The sequence below is a fragment of the Rhineura floridana genome, chromosome 3 (assembly GCF_030035675.1).
Source record: "Rhineura floridana isolate rRhiFlo1 chromosome 3, rRhiFlo1.hap2, whole genome shotgun sequence".
Taxonomy (NCBI): Eukaryota; Metazoa; Chordata; class Lepidosauria; order Squamata; family Rhineuridae; genus Rhineura; species Rhineura floridana.
The window spans coordinates 150,744,068-150,758,349 of NC_084482.1; the positions used below are offsets into that span (position 1 = coordinate 150,744,068).

Here is a 14,282-nt window from a genome sequence, read left to right on the forward strand (position 1 = left end):
CTGAACTCAAAAAGCATGCAAATGATCAAATCTGCCCTCCCCTCCTCCTCCCTCCTATCTCCTCCCTTTTGCCCCTTCCCTCTACCTCCCCTTGCCCCTCCCTCCTTCCCTCCTTCCCTCCTTCCTCTCATCTCCCCTCCCCTTCCTCCTCTCCCATTGTCAGTACTACCTATCCTAACCATGATTGCATGGGAGTAAATCCCACTGAACTCAATAAGCATGCAAATGATCAATCCATTCTCAGCAAACTTGCACAGGATCCCATTTCTTACCTCCCAGATTGAAAAGCAGATAAATTCACTAATAGGCAAAATAAAAACCCTTCTGGTATAAGAACATACCTGTTCCAAATATGTTGCTAAAAGATTTATGTGTATGTGTGTGTTATGTGCCTTCAAGTCAATTATGACTGTAGGCGACCTCATGAATCAATGACCTCCAATAACATCTGTCATGAACCACCCTGTTCAGATTTTGTAAGTTCAGGTCTGTGGCTTCCTTTATGGAATCAATCCATCTCTTGTTTGGTCTTCCTCTTTTTCTACTCCCTTCTTTTCCCCCCAGCATTATTGTCTTTTCTAGTGAATCATGTCTTCTCATTATGTGTCCAAAGTATGATAATCTCAGTTTCATCATTTTAGCTTCCAGTGATAGTTCTGGTTTAATTTGTTCTAAGACCCACTTATTTGTCTTTTTCACAGCCCATGTTATGCGTAAACCTCTCCTCCAACACCACATTTCAAATGAGTTGATTTTTCTTTTATCTGCTTTTTTCACTGTCCAACTTTCACATCCATACATAGAGATTGGGAATACCATGGTCTGAATGATCCTGACTTCAGTGTTCAGTGATACATCTTTGCATTTGAGGACCTCTCATAGCTGCCTCCCCAGTCCTAGCCTTCTTCTGATTTCTTAATTATTGTCTCCATTTTGGTTAATGACTGTGCCAAGATATTGATAAGATATTGGGTGCACAGAATCCTGTTTCAGTGCAAGAGGAGAAACCACATGACTGAACTCTGCAACTCTTTTTATTTTATTTATTTATTTGTTAAATTTTTATACCGCCCCACTAGCATAGCTCTCTGGGCGGTGTACAACAAAGAAATACAAATATATACAATAAAATCCCATAATGAAATACAACAAAAATATAAAAGAGTAGGAAAACTAAAAACAGTTACAGCACATGTTAAAACTAGATTAAGTTAGATTAAAATGCCTTAGAAAAGAGGAAGGTTTTGACTTGGCGCTGAAAAGATAGTAACATCGGCGCCAAGCGCACCTCATCGGGGAGACTGTTCCACAGTTCGGGGGCCACCACTGAGAAGGCCCTAGTTCTTGTTACCACCCTCCGAGCTTCTCTATGAGTCGGAACTCGGAGGAGGGCCTTCGATGTAGAACGTAGTGTCCGGGCAGGTTCATATCCCTACTAGCCAGACAAATTGCATTCTGGAATGAGATGCAATCAGGGAAACGTGTACAAGGTTGAATGTAAATTATTAAGAATGTAGATGAGAGTGCATAAACTGTGCGCGTGTGTGTGTAAACTGACTATTGGATTAATACATTTATGTGTTTCCAGGTAGATGCAATTGATGGGAGCCTCTCAGGGCTTCCAGGAGACCGTGGGCCTGCAGGACTCAAGGGAAGCAAGGTTGGTGCATTTTCTCCTCCCTTTTTCCTCCCAGTCTTTTCCCAGCCAATACAGGCTTCACTACCTATGCAAACAGATGCTTTAGGGAAGTTCCCCATCTGTGGTATAGGACTATGCTTCACAATTGTTCAGTGGTTTTAATGATTTCAGTGCTGAGTCATGAATGATAAGAGAAATATCCTTTAACTTGCCAAATTAAGGAGCCTTTCAAACCATAGAAGAATCTGAGAATGCAACATTGTAAACCCTTCCCATTTTGAAGACATTTAATTAGTAGAGCATTTTTTAACTAGTCAACTAAGTATAAACAAATTTGTTTATCACCAAAACCTCAATTTAGATGCTGTTTTGAGATAATAAGATTCAGCAGGTACCTTCTATTTTGCCTTTTCAACACCTGCTGAAAACAGGTGTTGTGCAAGGCTAATGCAAGCAGTTGAGAAGATATCTTTTTGCAATAGTTAGTCAATGATTTCTGATTTTAAATTTTTACGTGGTTTTACTGTATGTGTATACTATAGCCAGCGTGGATTTTTAACATTCTGCAATGTTAAATTGAAAATACCCCCATGCTATTCTGCTGCTTCCCATAAGCTCATTTCAAAACAAAATCATACAAAACGTATAGTCCTGAACTCAGAAACATCGGCTTAACAACCCTCTAAGTTTTCATGGCAATATACAAAACAGAGAGAATCAAGAGTTCAAAATGTGAAACAAGAGAGAAAAAATCCAGACCCCTGTTGGACTTTTTTCTGTCAGTGGTCTCGTAATATGTTCAAATTAATTAAAAATCAGCCATGTTCACAGAGTACCTGTAATCCTATTACTGACCTTGCCCCATACTCTGACCTTCATCTTCTGCAGTTTAAATGTTTTTAAAAAATGCCTAGCTGATTTTTAATTAATTTAAGAAATTTAACATTGAAGTCTATTATTATGTCAGGCATGCTCAGTAAGAACCAACTGTCAGTGTTCTAAAAGCCAGACTCACTGCTGTTTGGCTTGGCTAATCAGGGGCCACACCCAGGCCAGACCGTTATTCCAATTTAGACAATCCTGGCTTCCCCCAAAGAATCCTGGGAAGTGTACTTTGTGAAGGGTGCTGAGAGTTGCTAGGAGACTCCTAATCCCCTGACATAGCTCCAAGTGTCCAGAGTAGTTTTAACAGTCAGCCCCTCTTCTGGGGATTGTAGCTCTGTGAGGTGAACAGGGCATCTCCTAGCAACTCCCAGCATCCTTCTCAAACTACACTTCCAAGGATTCTTTGCAGGAAGCCATGACTGTCGAGTGAAATACAGGTCTGGTGTGGATGTGGTTTGGGACAGCTTCGGTTAAAATTTGGGTGGGAGACTACATGTGCCTGCTGTAGAATAAAAAGATGCGGGAATCCCGGAAAAATACCGATACTGTTCACAATGTTTTCCTTTTGGAAAGGAAAAGGGCTTTCCCTCTGCCCAGTGCCCGCACATGCAATCTCCTTCCCTTCCCCTACCCTTCCCCTTCCTCCCCTTCTCTCTCCCTCCCCCTCCCTCCCTGCCCCTCCTCCAAGTCAGTTTCAGCTATCCTAAGCATGATTGCGCAGGAGTAAATCCCACTGAACTCAAAAAGCATGCAAATGATCAAACCTGACCTCCCCTCCTCCTCCCTCCTATCCCCTCCCTTTTGCCCCTTCCTTCCCCTCCCCTTCCTTCTCCTCCCTCCTTTCCTCTCCTGTTGCCTTCCCCTCCTCCTACTCCTCCATGGTCAGTTTTACCTATTCTAAGCATGATTGCACGGGAGTATATCCTATTGAACTCAATAAGCATGCAAATGATCAGACCTGCCTTTCCCTCTCTCCTCTCCTTCCCCCTCTCTCCTTCTCCTCCCCGCCTTTCACTCTCCTCTCCCTTCCTCCTCCCTTCTTCCTCACCTGCTGTCTTTCTTCTTCCTCCTCCCCTGCCTACTTCAGCACTCCCTCTACTCCTTCCCCATGTTCAATTTTACCTATCTTAAGTATGATTGCATGGGAGTAAATCCCATTGAACTCAATAAGCATGCAAATGATAAAATTTGCCCTCCCACCCGGCCTCCCCTCTGCTCTTCCTCCTTCTCTCCCTCCTTCTCCCCTACCCCTGCCCTTCCTCCTCCTCCCCTCCCCTCCCCATCCCTCCACGGTCAGTTTCGCGTATCCTAAGCATGATTGCAGAGGAGTAAATTCCATTGAACTCTAAGCATGTAAATGATCAATCCATTCTCAGCAAATGTGCACGGGATCCCATTTCTTACCTCCTGGATTAAAAAGCAGAGAAATTCATTAATAGGCAAAAAAACACCTTGCAGTTTAGGAACGTACCTATAGCCAACAGATATTTCTATCAAACTTTAAAAAGCATAAAAATGCATTGTTAGAAATCTTCATTGCCTCCTTTCTGCTTCCCTTTTAACACTATTAAAATTTGCCCTTGCTAATTAAAAACTGGTTTCAACAGATCAATCCATTTACATTGCAATCCAATACATGTCTGCTCAGAAGTAAAGTCCCATTGAGTTTGCTGAGACTTACTCCCAGATAAGTGTGTATAGGATTGCTCTCCTAAAGCTTGTGTCTAGTAAATTACAGTTCTAGTGATTTCTAATAAGTTTTTATGTCAAAGGGAAGAAAGCAAGAGAAGGTTGGGGGTGGGGTGCAAAATTGTGAAACGTGATGGAAACAAGCTTGTTTGGGGGGGAAACGTTGCAATGCATGGTTTGTTGCTAAGGTTCACATGATGGCATCAGCTCCTACTTGGGCATTATGGGTGATGGAAAAGGACAATATGAATGACTAAACCAGAAATGAAGAATATGTGGCCCTCGTGATGTTATTGACCTCCCTCCCAACTCCCTCCAGCCACAGCCAGCATAGCCAGTGATCAAGGATGATGGGAGTCATAGTCCAGCAACACCTGGATGGCCATAGGTTTCCCCAGCCTTGGATGAGACCCCACTCTGGTTCTTTTAAATCTTGAAGCTAACCATTGTTTTTTTCTTCTTGTATAGGGAGAGCCAGGAGAAGATGGCGAGAGAGGCTCTAGAGGCGATAAGGTCTGAGTATAGTAAGTCTCCCACCCCTGCATCTCTCCCGCTTTCCCTGTGTCTGTTCTGTGTCTTCGCTTACAAGAGGGGAATACTCCTTCTTTTCTGCAAGTGCTTGACTTTATCTTGCTTTTAAACTTCTTTTTTTCCATCCCTTTCATTGGCTTAATGAAGAACTCAGCAGCCCTGAGCCAAAAGGGGGTTTATTAGCACCAGAGGTTCAGCCTCAGCAATGACTAAGAGCAGGATAGCCTTGCTCACCAGTGCCACATCCCCACCACAAGTACCTATCATGGATCTACAGGAACTCTCTGCTCTCGGTTAATTCCTGGCCTTGCCATGCTTTCCTTCAGAACTCAGCTTCGGTGCTTGGCTTGCTTCATTTTCTCCCCCAATACCAAAGGATCCTCATCCACTCCCACAATTGGGGCAGAAACTTTGGATCATCACTACTGGCTCCATTCCTCAATGGTGGGTTTCAGCTCTCTCTGGATTCAAGGTCTTAAACTTCCTTTATGTCAAGGCAGCAATTTAAGGGCCTGGAAGAAAACAGCACATGTTCAGGGAAGGGGGATATTGTTTCTTCCCCTTTTCCCCCATGTCTAACAAAAGACATAACAGGACCATTTAGCAGAAGGTGAAATGTTCGTGAAAGGAATAATCACAGTGAGGAGTCAAATAATGTAAAAGTGATATTTTGAAATAATGTCATGGTGTTACAAAATCACTGGGACATACAATTAAATGCCACTAGAGGCTAGTCTATTGGAGCAAACGAGGAACTGCTCCACCAACCTCGGTCTGGCCTTAGCTACAGCCCTTGCCTGCTGGCCTTTCTACTTACAACCAGTACAAGGGATGGCCCTGGCTAAGCTTCCTCCTCCTTAGTCTCAGTGCTGCCCTCATCAGGCAGGAGGGTGATAGGGACAAAACTAGAATTAGGTTGCTCTGCCTGCTCTTGGTCTCCCTGCCTTTTGCCCTACCTGTCCAAATGGGTCCCCAGCCATCACTGCTAAATGCTTAAAGTTGGTCAATGCGTAGGTGGGAGGCCATCTGGGAACTCCATGTAAGCTGCCTTGAGTTCTATGACAGAAGAAAGGTGGGGCATAAGTGTACTAAATAAAATCAAAATAAAATGATTTCAGTAGGACTTAGCATGCTTAGCTTGCTCCCAGTGTACACATACCTACACTTCTCACACTCACCACTATACTGGGAGCAACGGGGAGGGAGGGAGGTAAGCCAGGGCTCTTCCAGAATGTTGGCAGCCTCTATCTATGCTCTTGGTTGAACTGAGCTGAGTCCCAGCATCGGCTTATGGGGAAGCAAAGCAAACAACAAATGCATGATAGTGGGCAATCGAGGAGCTGGATGTATTGCTTGGGCTTGCCTTTGTGACATCACATGACATTTTGAATTGCAGGGTGACGCTGGGCAGAAGGGGGACAAAGGCGAAGCTAGCGAGAGAGGCAGGGATGGCACTCCAGTGAGTATTGCTGACGGACCATTGTTGGAAATGATGGCAGCTGCTGACATGGAAGCAGTGGGGAATCAGTTCTGAAACTGCAGTTGCCGCTGCATTTCTAATAATAAAATAATACCCTGCTTTGGTGAGCAGTGGAGGTTGGGGACATATTCATACCCATGTATATTTGATGCTGCATTATGCTCTGGCTTTAGAGGTGGTATTGATGCCTTGTTGGCCTTCTGTTTACTCTCAATGACCTTTTTTCTCCCCCCCCCTTTTTTTTTTTTTTTGGCTTTAGGGCCTTCCAGGAGAAAGAGGCCTTCCTGGCCCAGAAGGCAAAGCAGTAAGTAAAAGGGGAGGAAGCCTCAGCATTGGGGTCTGAAATGTGTGTGAATTGGGGGAAGGGACAGGGGGCAAGAAAGAAAGGGCAAAGGGAAAGGTTCAGTGCTCAAATTATGAGAGGAAAGGTAGAGGGACCTTAACAAATTCCACAAGTGCCATCATCTCCAACTCTATCCCCAGTTTTAGCCCAAGCTTTCTCTCCACAGCCTTCTAAAACAGTTGGTAATGGGTCAGTCACCCCCCCCCCCATAATTCATGCACTGGAAAGGATATATAAATGCTTCTTGGAGAGGAGTTCCAGTGAGCAAATCTGGGCTCCTGCAGAAACCAGCATTTCAGGAACAAAAGCCTTAGTCCAAGGCCCTCCATGCATCACACAGAGAGATCTGTATCTCTTTAGCCTTCCAGCTGTGACTGCAGAGAGACAGCAATATGTTATACAATATTTCCTTTTATAACAAATATATAACAAACAGTACAATTAGATACAGAATATTACTTTCTCAATTTTTGTGGTAGGGGTATGTTTGGGAAGGGCCATTGCTCAGTGGTTAGAGCACTTACTTTGCATGCAGAAGGTCCCGGGTTTATTCCCCAGATCTCCAGGCAGGGCTTTCTGAAACCCTCGAGAGCAGCTGCCAACCAGTATAGATGATACTGAGCTAAATGGACCAATGGTCTAACTCTGGATAAGGCAGCTTCCTATGATCGTATTCTGTGTGTTTTGCAGAAATTTTCCATCTGTCCTTTCAGAGGTTACCATGTATGGCTGGTGTTTTTTATCTGACCAGACAGTTGATTAATGTAAGCTATTAAGCTGCAGTAGCAGACAACAAATATGTCATTTGTTCCACAGTGTCATCTGTGCTCGCATTACCTCATGCTACTCTTATATGCTTTCTTAGCACCTCAAGACATAATTGGACCGAGGTCTCCAAAGAGATTTCTTCAGTTTTCCAACATTTTCCTACAACTTACATGTATTGCTACTATTAAATATAAATTAAAGCCATTTCTTCACACATAATTTTCTTATTTCTACCCTTCAAATATCAACAATAGTAGCTTTTACAAGTCTGGGCACTTGTGATGCTTATCATTGTGGCACGTGAAGTCTGGACAGGGATGACCATGCTGCATATGCAGCAGACAGTGCTTGACCAGCAGTAGAAAGCCAGGGTGAGATTCAGGGAGAAGGGGTCATGGGGGTAGAGGGTTCTGTTCACAATACATTTTCCTTTCCTACCTGGCTAGAATCCCTCTCAGTGTTGCTATGTGCCCCCTAGCCTTTCCCATAGTAATGACATGCTTTGTGATCTGTGTGTGTCCATGTTGTTGTGCCCCATATCCTTTTTCATTGTAATGATGTGCTTTGTGATCTGTGTGAGTGATCTGTGCTGATGTAACAAACCATTTCTAGAACCCTCCTCATCAGACCTGTTGCCTTGAGAACAGGGATTGGCAAGAAATTTGATTCAGTTCACATTTCAAACAGAATATGTTAAATTCGCACTTTCCAAAACAATATGAGAACCAAAACACAGCCATCCTTTGAAATTCATATTTATTCAAATTTTGCAAATTTTGTACACCGCCCAGAGAGCTATGCTAGTCGGGCGGTATAGAAATTCAACAAATAAATAAATAAATAAATTGCAATGCAGTTCACCAACCAACCAATGTTTACAAAAATGCATATGTGCAAAAATGAATATATGAGTGAAAAGACCTGGGCAAGGTCTTGGAACGAGTGGTTGCAGGCCAGCTCCAGACACTCTTGGATGAGACCGATTATCTGGATGGATTTCAGTTGGGTTTCAGGCCTGGTTTTGGCACGGAAACAGCCTTGGTCGCTGTGAGGCATCCTTCCCTGGCTCTCCCTGTCAGGTTCCTACCTGCTCGTGGTTACTGCCTGTCTCTAGGCACCACCAGGGACTCCACCAGTCCAGACTGTCCTTTATTTTATTTTTTCTCTCCCCGCTCTAGCACAGATCTCAACAGATCCCCCTGCTAGGCAACCACCAGTCACGTCCCAATACTAGTATTCCCAGAGACTCTGAATACTGGTATTGTTATTCTCTTCACCGCTGCCACCATTTGTTACAGTTCCCCTTCAGCCTTGGTCATTACCTTACCCTCCCTTCTGGTCTGTGAAACCCCAGTCAAGGATCAGGCCTTTGGTAAACTAAATTAAGTATTTATTACAGATAACAAAGCTAACAAGATTAACAAGATTTCTTCTTAAGCACATAAGCATATGGTTTTACTCAATACTAATCCGAACTCCACCTCCCTCCTTCTCCACTCTCTCCTGTCAAGCAACTCTCTAAACCCCACCAAGCAACCCACTCAGTTCTCTTCTCCCCCCCTGATTCCACTCTCACCCTTCCTTTTATATGTTCAGCCATTTTAAACACTCAGCCAATCATCTAGCATTCTACTGCCCATTCACTCCCCCTCCTCTTTCACTCCACTTACCATGTATCTTCTAAACAACCAACACTTACCATATATACATTAATATAGGAACATCACATTCCCCCCCCCCCTTAAAACAACGGCAGAGTATTATTCCTGTTCCAGGATTTATACGTCACGTTAACAAATAAAAGTCTCTATGGGGAAAATGTCTTTCTTTGTTCCTCCGTCTGGTCACGTCACTGCAGTCCCAGCCACTTGCCTGGAAAGTCCATCGGCCACAGTACATTGTCCTTGCCTTTTATGAACTGGAAGTCCACTTGATAGTCCTGTAGGGCCCAGGACCACCTCTGCAGCATAGTGTTATGGTTTTTCATAGTCTGCAACCATAACAAGGCCTGATGATCCGTAGTCACTGTGAATCTTCGTCCCCACACGTATGGGCGCAACTTGTTCAGTCCCCACACGACCGCTAGGCACTCCTTCTGGACCGACGAATAGTTTTTCTCCCTCTGCGTCAGCTTGCGACTCAGGTACGCCACTGGATGTCTGGTGCCTTCTCTCTCCTGCAGCAAGACGACTCCCAGCGCCAGGTCCGACGCATCTGTAGCCACGATGAATGGTTTCTCATAGTCTGGTGCTATTAATATGGGTCCTTGGCACAAGGCTTGCTTCAGTAGATCAAAAGCCTTCTGACATTCATCCATCCATACCACACGCTCAGAACACTTCTTTGTTAATTCATGCAAGGGGGTTGCTATTTCCCCAAAATTTCTCACAAACTTCTTATAAAATCCAGCCACACCCAGAAATGCCCTTACTTGTTTTTTGGTTAAGGGGATCGGCCACGCTTGTATTGCCTCCACCTTGCTCCATAAGGGAGTGATTTTCCCACTCCCCACCTTATGTCCTAAATAGATTACTTCCTTTAGTCCAAACTGGCATTTCTTAGCTTTTATTGTGAGGCCTGCTTTTCTTAAGGCCTCCAATACTGTTGTCAGGTGTTGGACATGCTCAGGCACCGACTTGCTAAAAATGGCCACGTCATCGATATAGGCCACTGCAAAATCTGACATGCCTCACAACACAGTATTGATTAGCCTCTGAAATGAACTTGGTGAGTTCCTTAGTCCCATGAGTAAGGTCACAAACTCATATAACCCATTTGGTGTACTGAAGGCAGTTTTGGCTCTGGATTGCTCGTCTAGTTCCATTTGCCAAAATCCTTTACAGAGATCTAGTGTAGAGATAATGGTTGCTGCCCCCAATAACTCTAACATTGCGTCTACCCTAGGCATAGGATACGCATCTGGGACAGTAATTTTATTGATTAGCCGATAATCAATGCAAAACCTGGTCGTTCCATCTTTTTTCGGAACCAGGACAATACTTGAGGCCCAGAGACTGATGGATTCCCTGATCACTCCTAATTCCAGCATATCTTCCACCTCCTTTTTGATCTCATTCAAAACTTTCCCATTCACACGGTACGGAACAGATCTGATTGGGGCATGATCTCCAGTATCAATGGAATGTATAACTATACTGGTTCGGCCAGGTTTGTTGCTAAAGAGATTCCTATAGGTTTTCAAAACTCTCAGAATCTCTTGTTTTACTTCCTCCTTCACCTCCTCTGACCATTCCACTTGATCTACCCCTCCTTTGTCTTTGCTTTCCTGTACCAAATCTGGAAGTTCAGGCCCACTTCCCTCAGGGAATAAGGTAACTTGCAACACCTGTGCATCCCTGGTATGGTAAGGCTTCAACATATTTACATGAACCACTTTGCTTTCGTTTAATTGGTCTGTGGTGATTACATACGTCATTGTGTCAAGCCTTTCTCTGATGGTATATGGTCCTTCCCAGTTAGCCTGTAATTTGTCATGTTTCCTGGGTATGAACGCCATAACTATATCTCCCACATCATACACACGTTCCCTGGCTGTTCTGTCATACCAGTAACGTTGCTTCTCCTGTGCTTGACTCAAATTCTTTTTCACCATCTCCATCATTGATGTTAATTTATTGCGGAATTCCAATACAAAATCTACTACAGATGTTTTGTACTCTCCCAGGGTTCCTTCCCATGAATTTTTTAATAGTTCCAAAGGTCCCCTCACTTTTCTAGTGAACATGAGTTCAAAGGGTGAGAAGCCTGTTGACTCCTGAGGGACTTCTCTGTATGCAAACAAGAAGCATCCCAACCGTTCATCCCAGTCTTGTGGGTGACCTTGAACATAGCTTCTGATCATGCCCTTCAAAACGCCATTGAATCTCTCTGTTAACCCATTAGTGGCGGGATGGTAAGTAGTGGTCTTTAGATGTTTTAGACCACAACATTTCCACATACATTGCATCACTTCTCCCATGAATACACTGCCTTGATCCGTCAGCACTTCATGAGGGAAACCCAGCCTCATAAAGATTTTTAATAAAGCCTCTGCCACTACAGGGGCTTCCACGGATCTTAGTGCTTCTGTGTCTGGGTACCTGGTGGCAAAATCCACCACCACCAATAGATATTTCTTGCGATGCCTTGTGGGTTTGGAAAAAGGGCCCACTAAATCTATCCCCACTCTATGAAAGGGTTGTCCAATTATAGGAAGGGGCTTTAAGGGTGCCTTAGTCTTTACTCCACTTTTTCCCACCTTTTGGCATATTCCACAAGATAGACAATGTTGTTTTACATCTTTGGAGATGTTTGGCCAATAATAGTGTGCTGCCAATCTCCTCTTGGTCTTTTTTATTCCCAGATGTCCTGCACATGGGACATCGTGGGCTACCTCTAGCAATCTGGTTCTGTATTTGCTAGGTACTATCAATTGCTTCACTGGTTCACATTCATCCTTTCTCTCAGCAGGCATCCACAGTCTCTATAAAATCCCATTCTCACACACAACTTGATTCCTCAGTTTGTCAGTGAAAGGAATCTGTTGGGTCAGAGCTTGTTCCTTTATCTGCTTCAAACTTATATCTTTTTGCAGCTCTTCCCTGAATTGATCTGCCTCACCATTATCAGAGACCACTTGATACAGTTTGTCTCCTTCAGCAGGCCTGCTAGTGGTTGCTATGGTGACCTGAGGCTGGTTAACAGATTCCACCCTGTTTGTTTCAGCCCCCCTTAATATGGCTTCTTTTTCTCTGCCAATTTGCTGTCTGGTCACTACATAGATCTTTCCTTGGGCGCCCATTACATCTCTTCCCAGTATTACTGGTTCTTGTTGCTGGGCATTAATGCCTACTTTATATCGGCCCTCTCGGCCTCTCCAAGTCATTTCCACCAGGGCCACAGGCAAACTTTATGGTTGACCCCTCACTCCTTGGATAGTCACAGTTTCCTGAGGTAATATTACCTCAGATTTTATTAAATCTGGCCTCAGTAATGTCTGAGTGGCACCAGTATCAAGCAATGCCCAATAATTTGCCCCTTGTACACTCACTTCCTCTCTCAGACTTGAATCAAGGTCTGTTACTTCTGTCTAGTTTATCTGGCAGAACTGAACCTTTTTCGCTGTTTCTAAAGCCTTGGGCTCTGTTTTCACTGCCCTTGTCTGAGCAGGATTACTAATGGGGTTGGCAACCTCACATTGAAAACGTAGGTGCCCCGGTCTACCACATTTGTAGCATAATTTCTCCTCACTTTTAGGGTACACAGATCCACTCTGGGGTGTCCTGTGCCCTTCAGATTTTACTGGAGGACTCACTCTCTGTGGTACCACATCCCTTCTGCCAGCGTTATATGGTCTGGGTTTAAAATCTCTCGATGTTTTCCCCACCCAGCCAGTTCTGTTGGAGGCGAAGTGATCCGCCATCTCTGCGGCCTCCTGCACCGATGTAGGGGAACGGTCTTTGACCAGGAGCCTTATTTCTGGTGGTAACTGATGGTATAATTGATCCAATATCATGAGGTTTTTCACCTCCTCCACAGACTGAGCTTTTGCACTTATCAGCCATTTCCCAAATATGTCCATCAGTTTTGCCCCCAGCTCCACAAAAGACCTCCCTGTCTGTATCTGGCAATTTCTGAAAAGCTTTCTAAAATAATCAGGCCCCAGTCTGAATCTTTTAAACACTGCTTCTTTGAATTCAGCATAGGTGACGGGCCTGTCTGAGGGGAAATATTGGTATACCTCAGCCAATTCCCCTTTAATCAGGTTTGATAAATACTGCATGTATTTATCTTCAGGTAGCCCCCACAACTGAGCTGCTTTTTCAAAGGTACTGAGGTAAATTTGAGGATCTTGACCAGGCTCATAGACAGCAAAGTCCTTTGGAGTAATTTTTATTTTTGCTCCATCTCTGTCCTTTCTTGTTTCATCAGAATGAAACTTCTCTCTTTCAAATTTTAACTTTTCTACTTGTAATTCGGCATCCACTGCTCGTTGCTTCTCCCTCTCCTCAAACCTCATTCTCAACTTCTCAGTTTCCAACTCCCTCTGTTTGTCTTTTTCCTCAGCCTCAAAGACCCGCTGTTTGTCTTTTTCCTCAGCCTCCATCCTCATTCTCTCAGTTTCCATCCTCAACTTCTCTCTCAAGTACTCTATATAAGCGGGATTGCTTAAATATCCTTCTGGGGTCTCTTCTCTGACAGGTTGTTTTTGCTGGGCAGTTGCAAATCCTATAAGTGCTACCCTCAATTCATCTACCCCTTTACCCTCGTGAGGTAAATTGAATGTTATGCACTTCTCCACCAGCTCCTCTCTTTTCATTTTTATATATTCAGCCATGGTGTTTGAGTTCACTCGCTCTTTGCCACACACTCTTTGCCAGTCACTCTCACAAGTAATCTTGTTTTGTTATTTCTGTTTGCCACACCACTGTTAGGGATTCTCTAGTATTCTTATCTGGATTCTCTGTTGTTCGTATCCCACCGCTAACACCACGTGTGAGGCGTCCTTCCCTGGCTCTCCCTGTCAGGTTCCTACCTGCTCGTGGTTACTGCCTGTCTCTAGGCACCACCAGGGACTCCACCAGTCCAGACTGTCCTTTATTTTTTCTCTCCCCGCTCTAGCACAGATCTCAACAGATCCCCCTGCTAGGCAACCACCAGTCACGTCCTAATACTAGTATTCCCAGAGACTCTGAATACTGGTATTGTTATTCTCTTCACCGCTGCCACCATTTGTTACAGTTCCCCTTCAGCCTTGGTCATTACCTTACCCTCCCTTCTGGTCTGTGAAACCCCAGTCAAGGATCAGGCCTTTGGTAAACTAAATTAAGTATTTATTAAAGATAACAAAGCTAACAAGATTAACAAGATTTCTTCTTAAAGCACATAAGCATATGGTTTTACTCAATACTAATCCGAACTCCACCTCCCTCCTTCTCCACTCTCTC

At 44.1% G+C, this 14,282-nt stretch overlaps 1 protein-coding gene across 6 annotated transcripts in view; it reads left to right on the forward strand.

The window, feature by feature from the left end:
• Nucleotides 1–14,282, forward strand: part of COL7A1 (collagen type VII alpha 1 chain) — a 201,752-nt gene that overhangs the window by 132,000 nt on the left and 55,470 nt on the right. For all 6 annotated transcript variants that reach the window (XM_061618340.1, XM_061618339.1, XM_061618342.1 and 3 more), the window contains 4 exons: nucleotides 1,589–1,660; nucleotides 4,682–4,726; nucleotides 6,141–6,203; nucleotides 6,484–6,528. In XM_061618340.1, coding sequence (XP_061474324.1) covers nucleotides 1,589–1,660; nucleotides 4,682–4,726; nucleotides 6,141–6,203; nucleotides 6,484–6,528 — 225 coding nt within the window. The remainder of the gene's footprint in view (nucleotides 1–1,588; nucleotides 1,661–4,681; nucleotides 4,727–6,140; nucleotides 6,204–6,483; nucleotides 6,529–14,282) is intronic.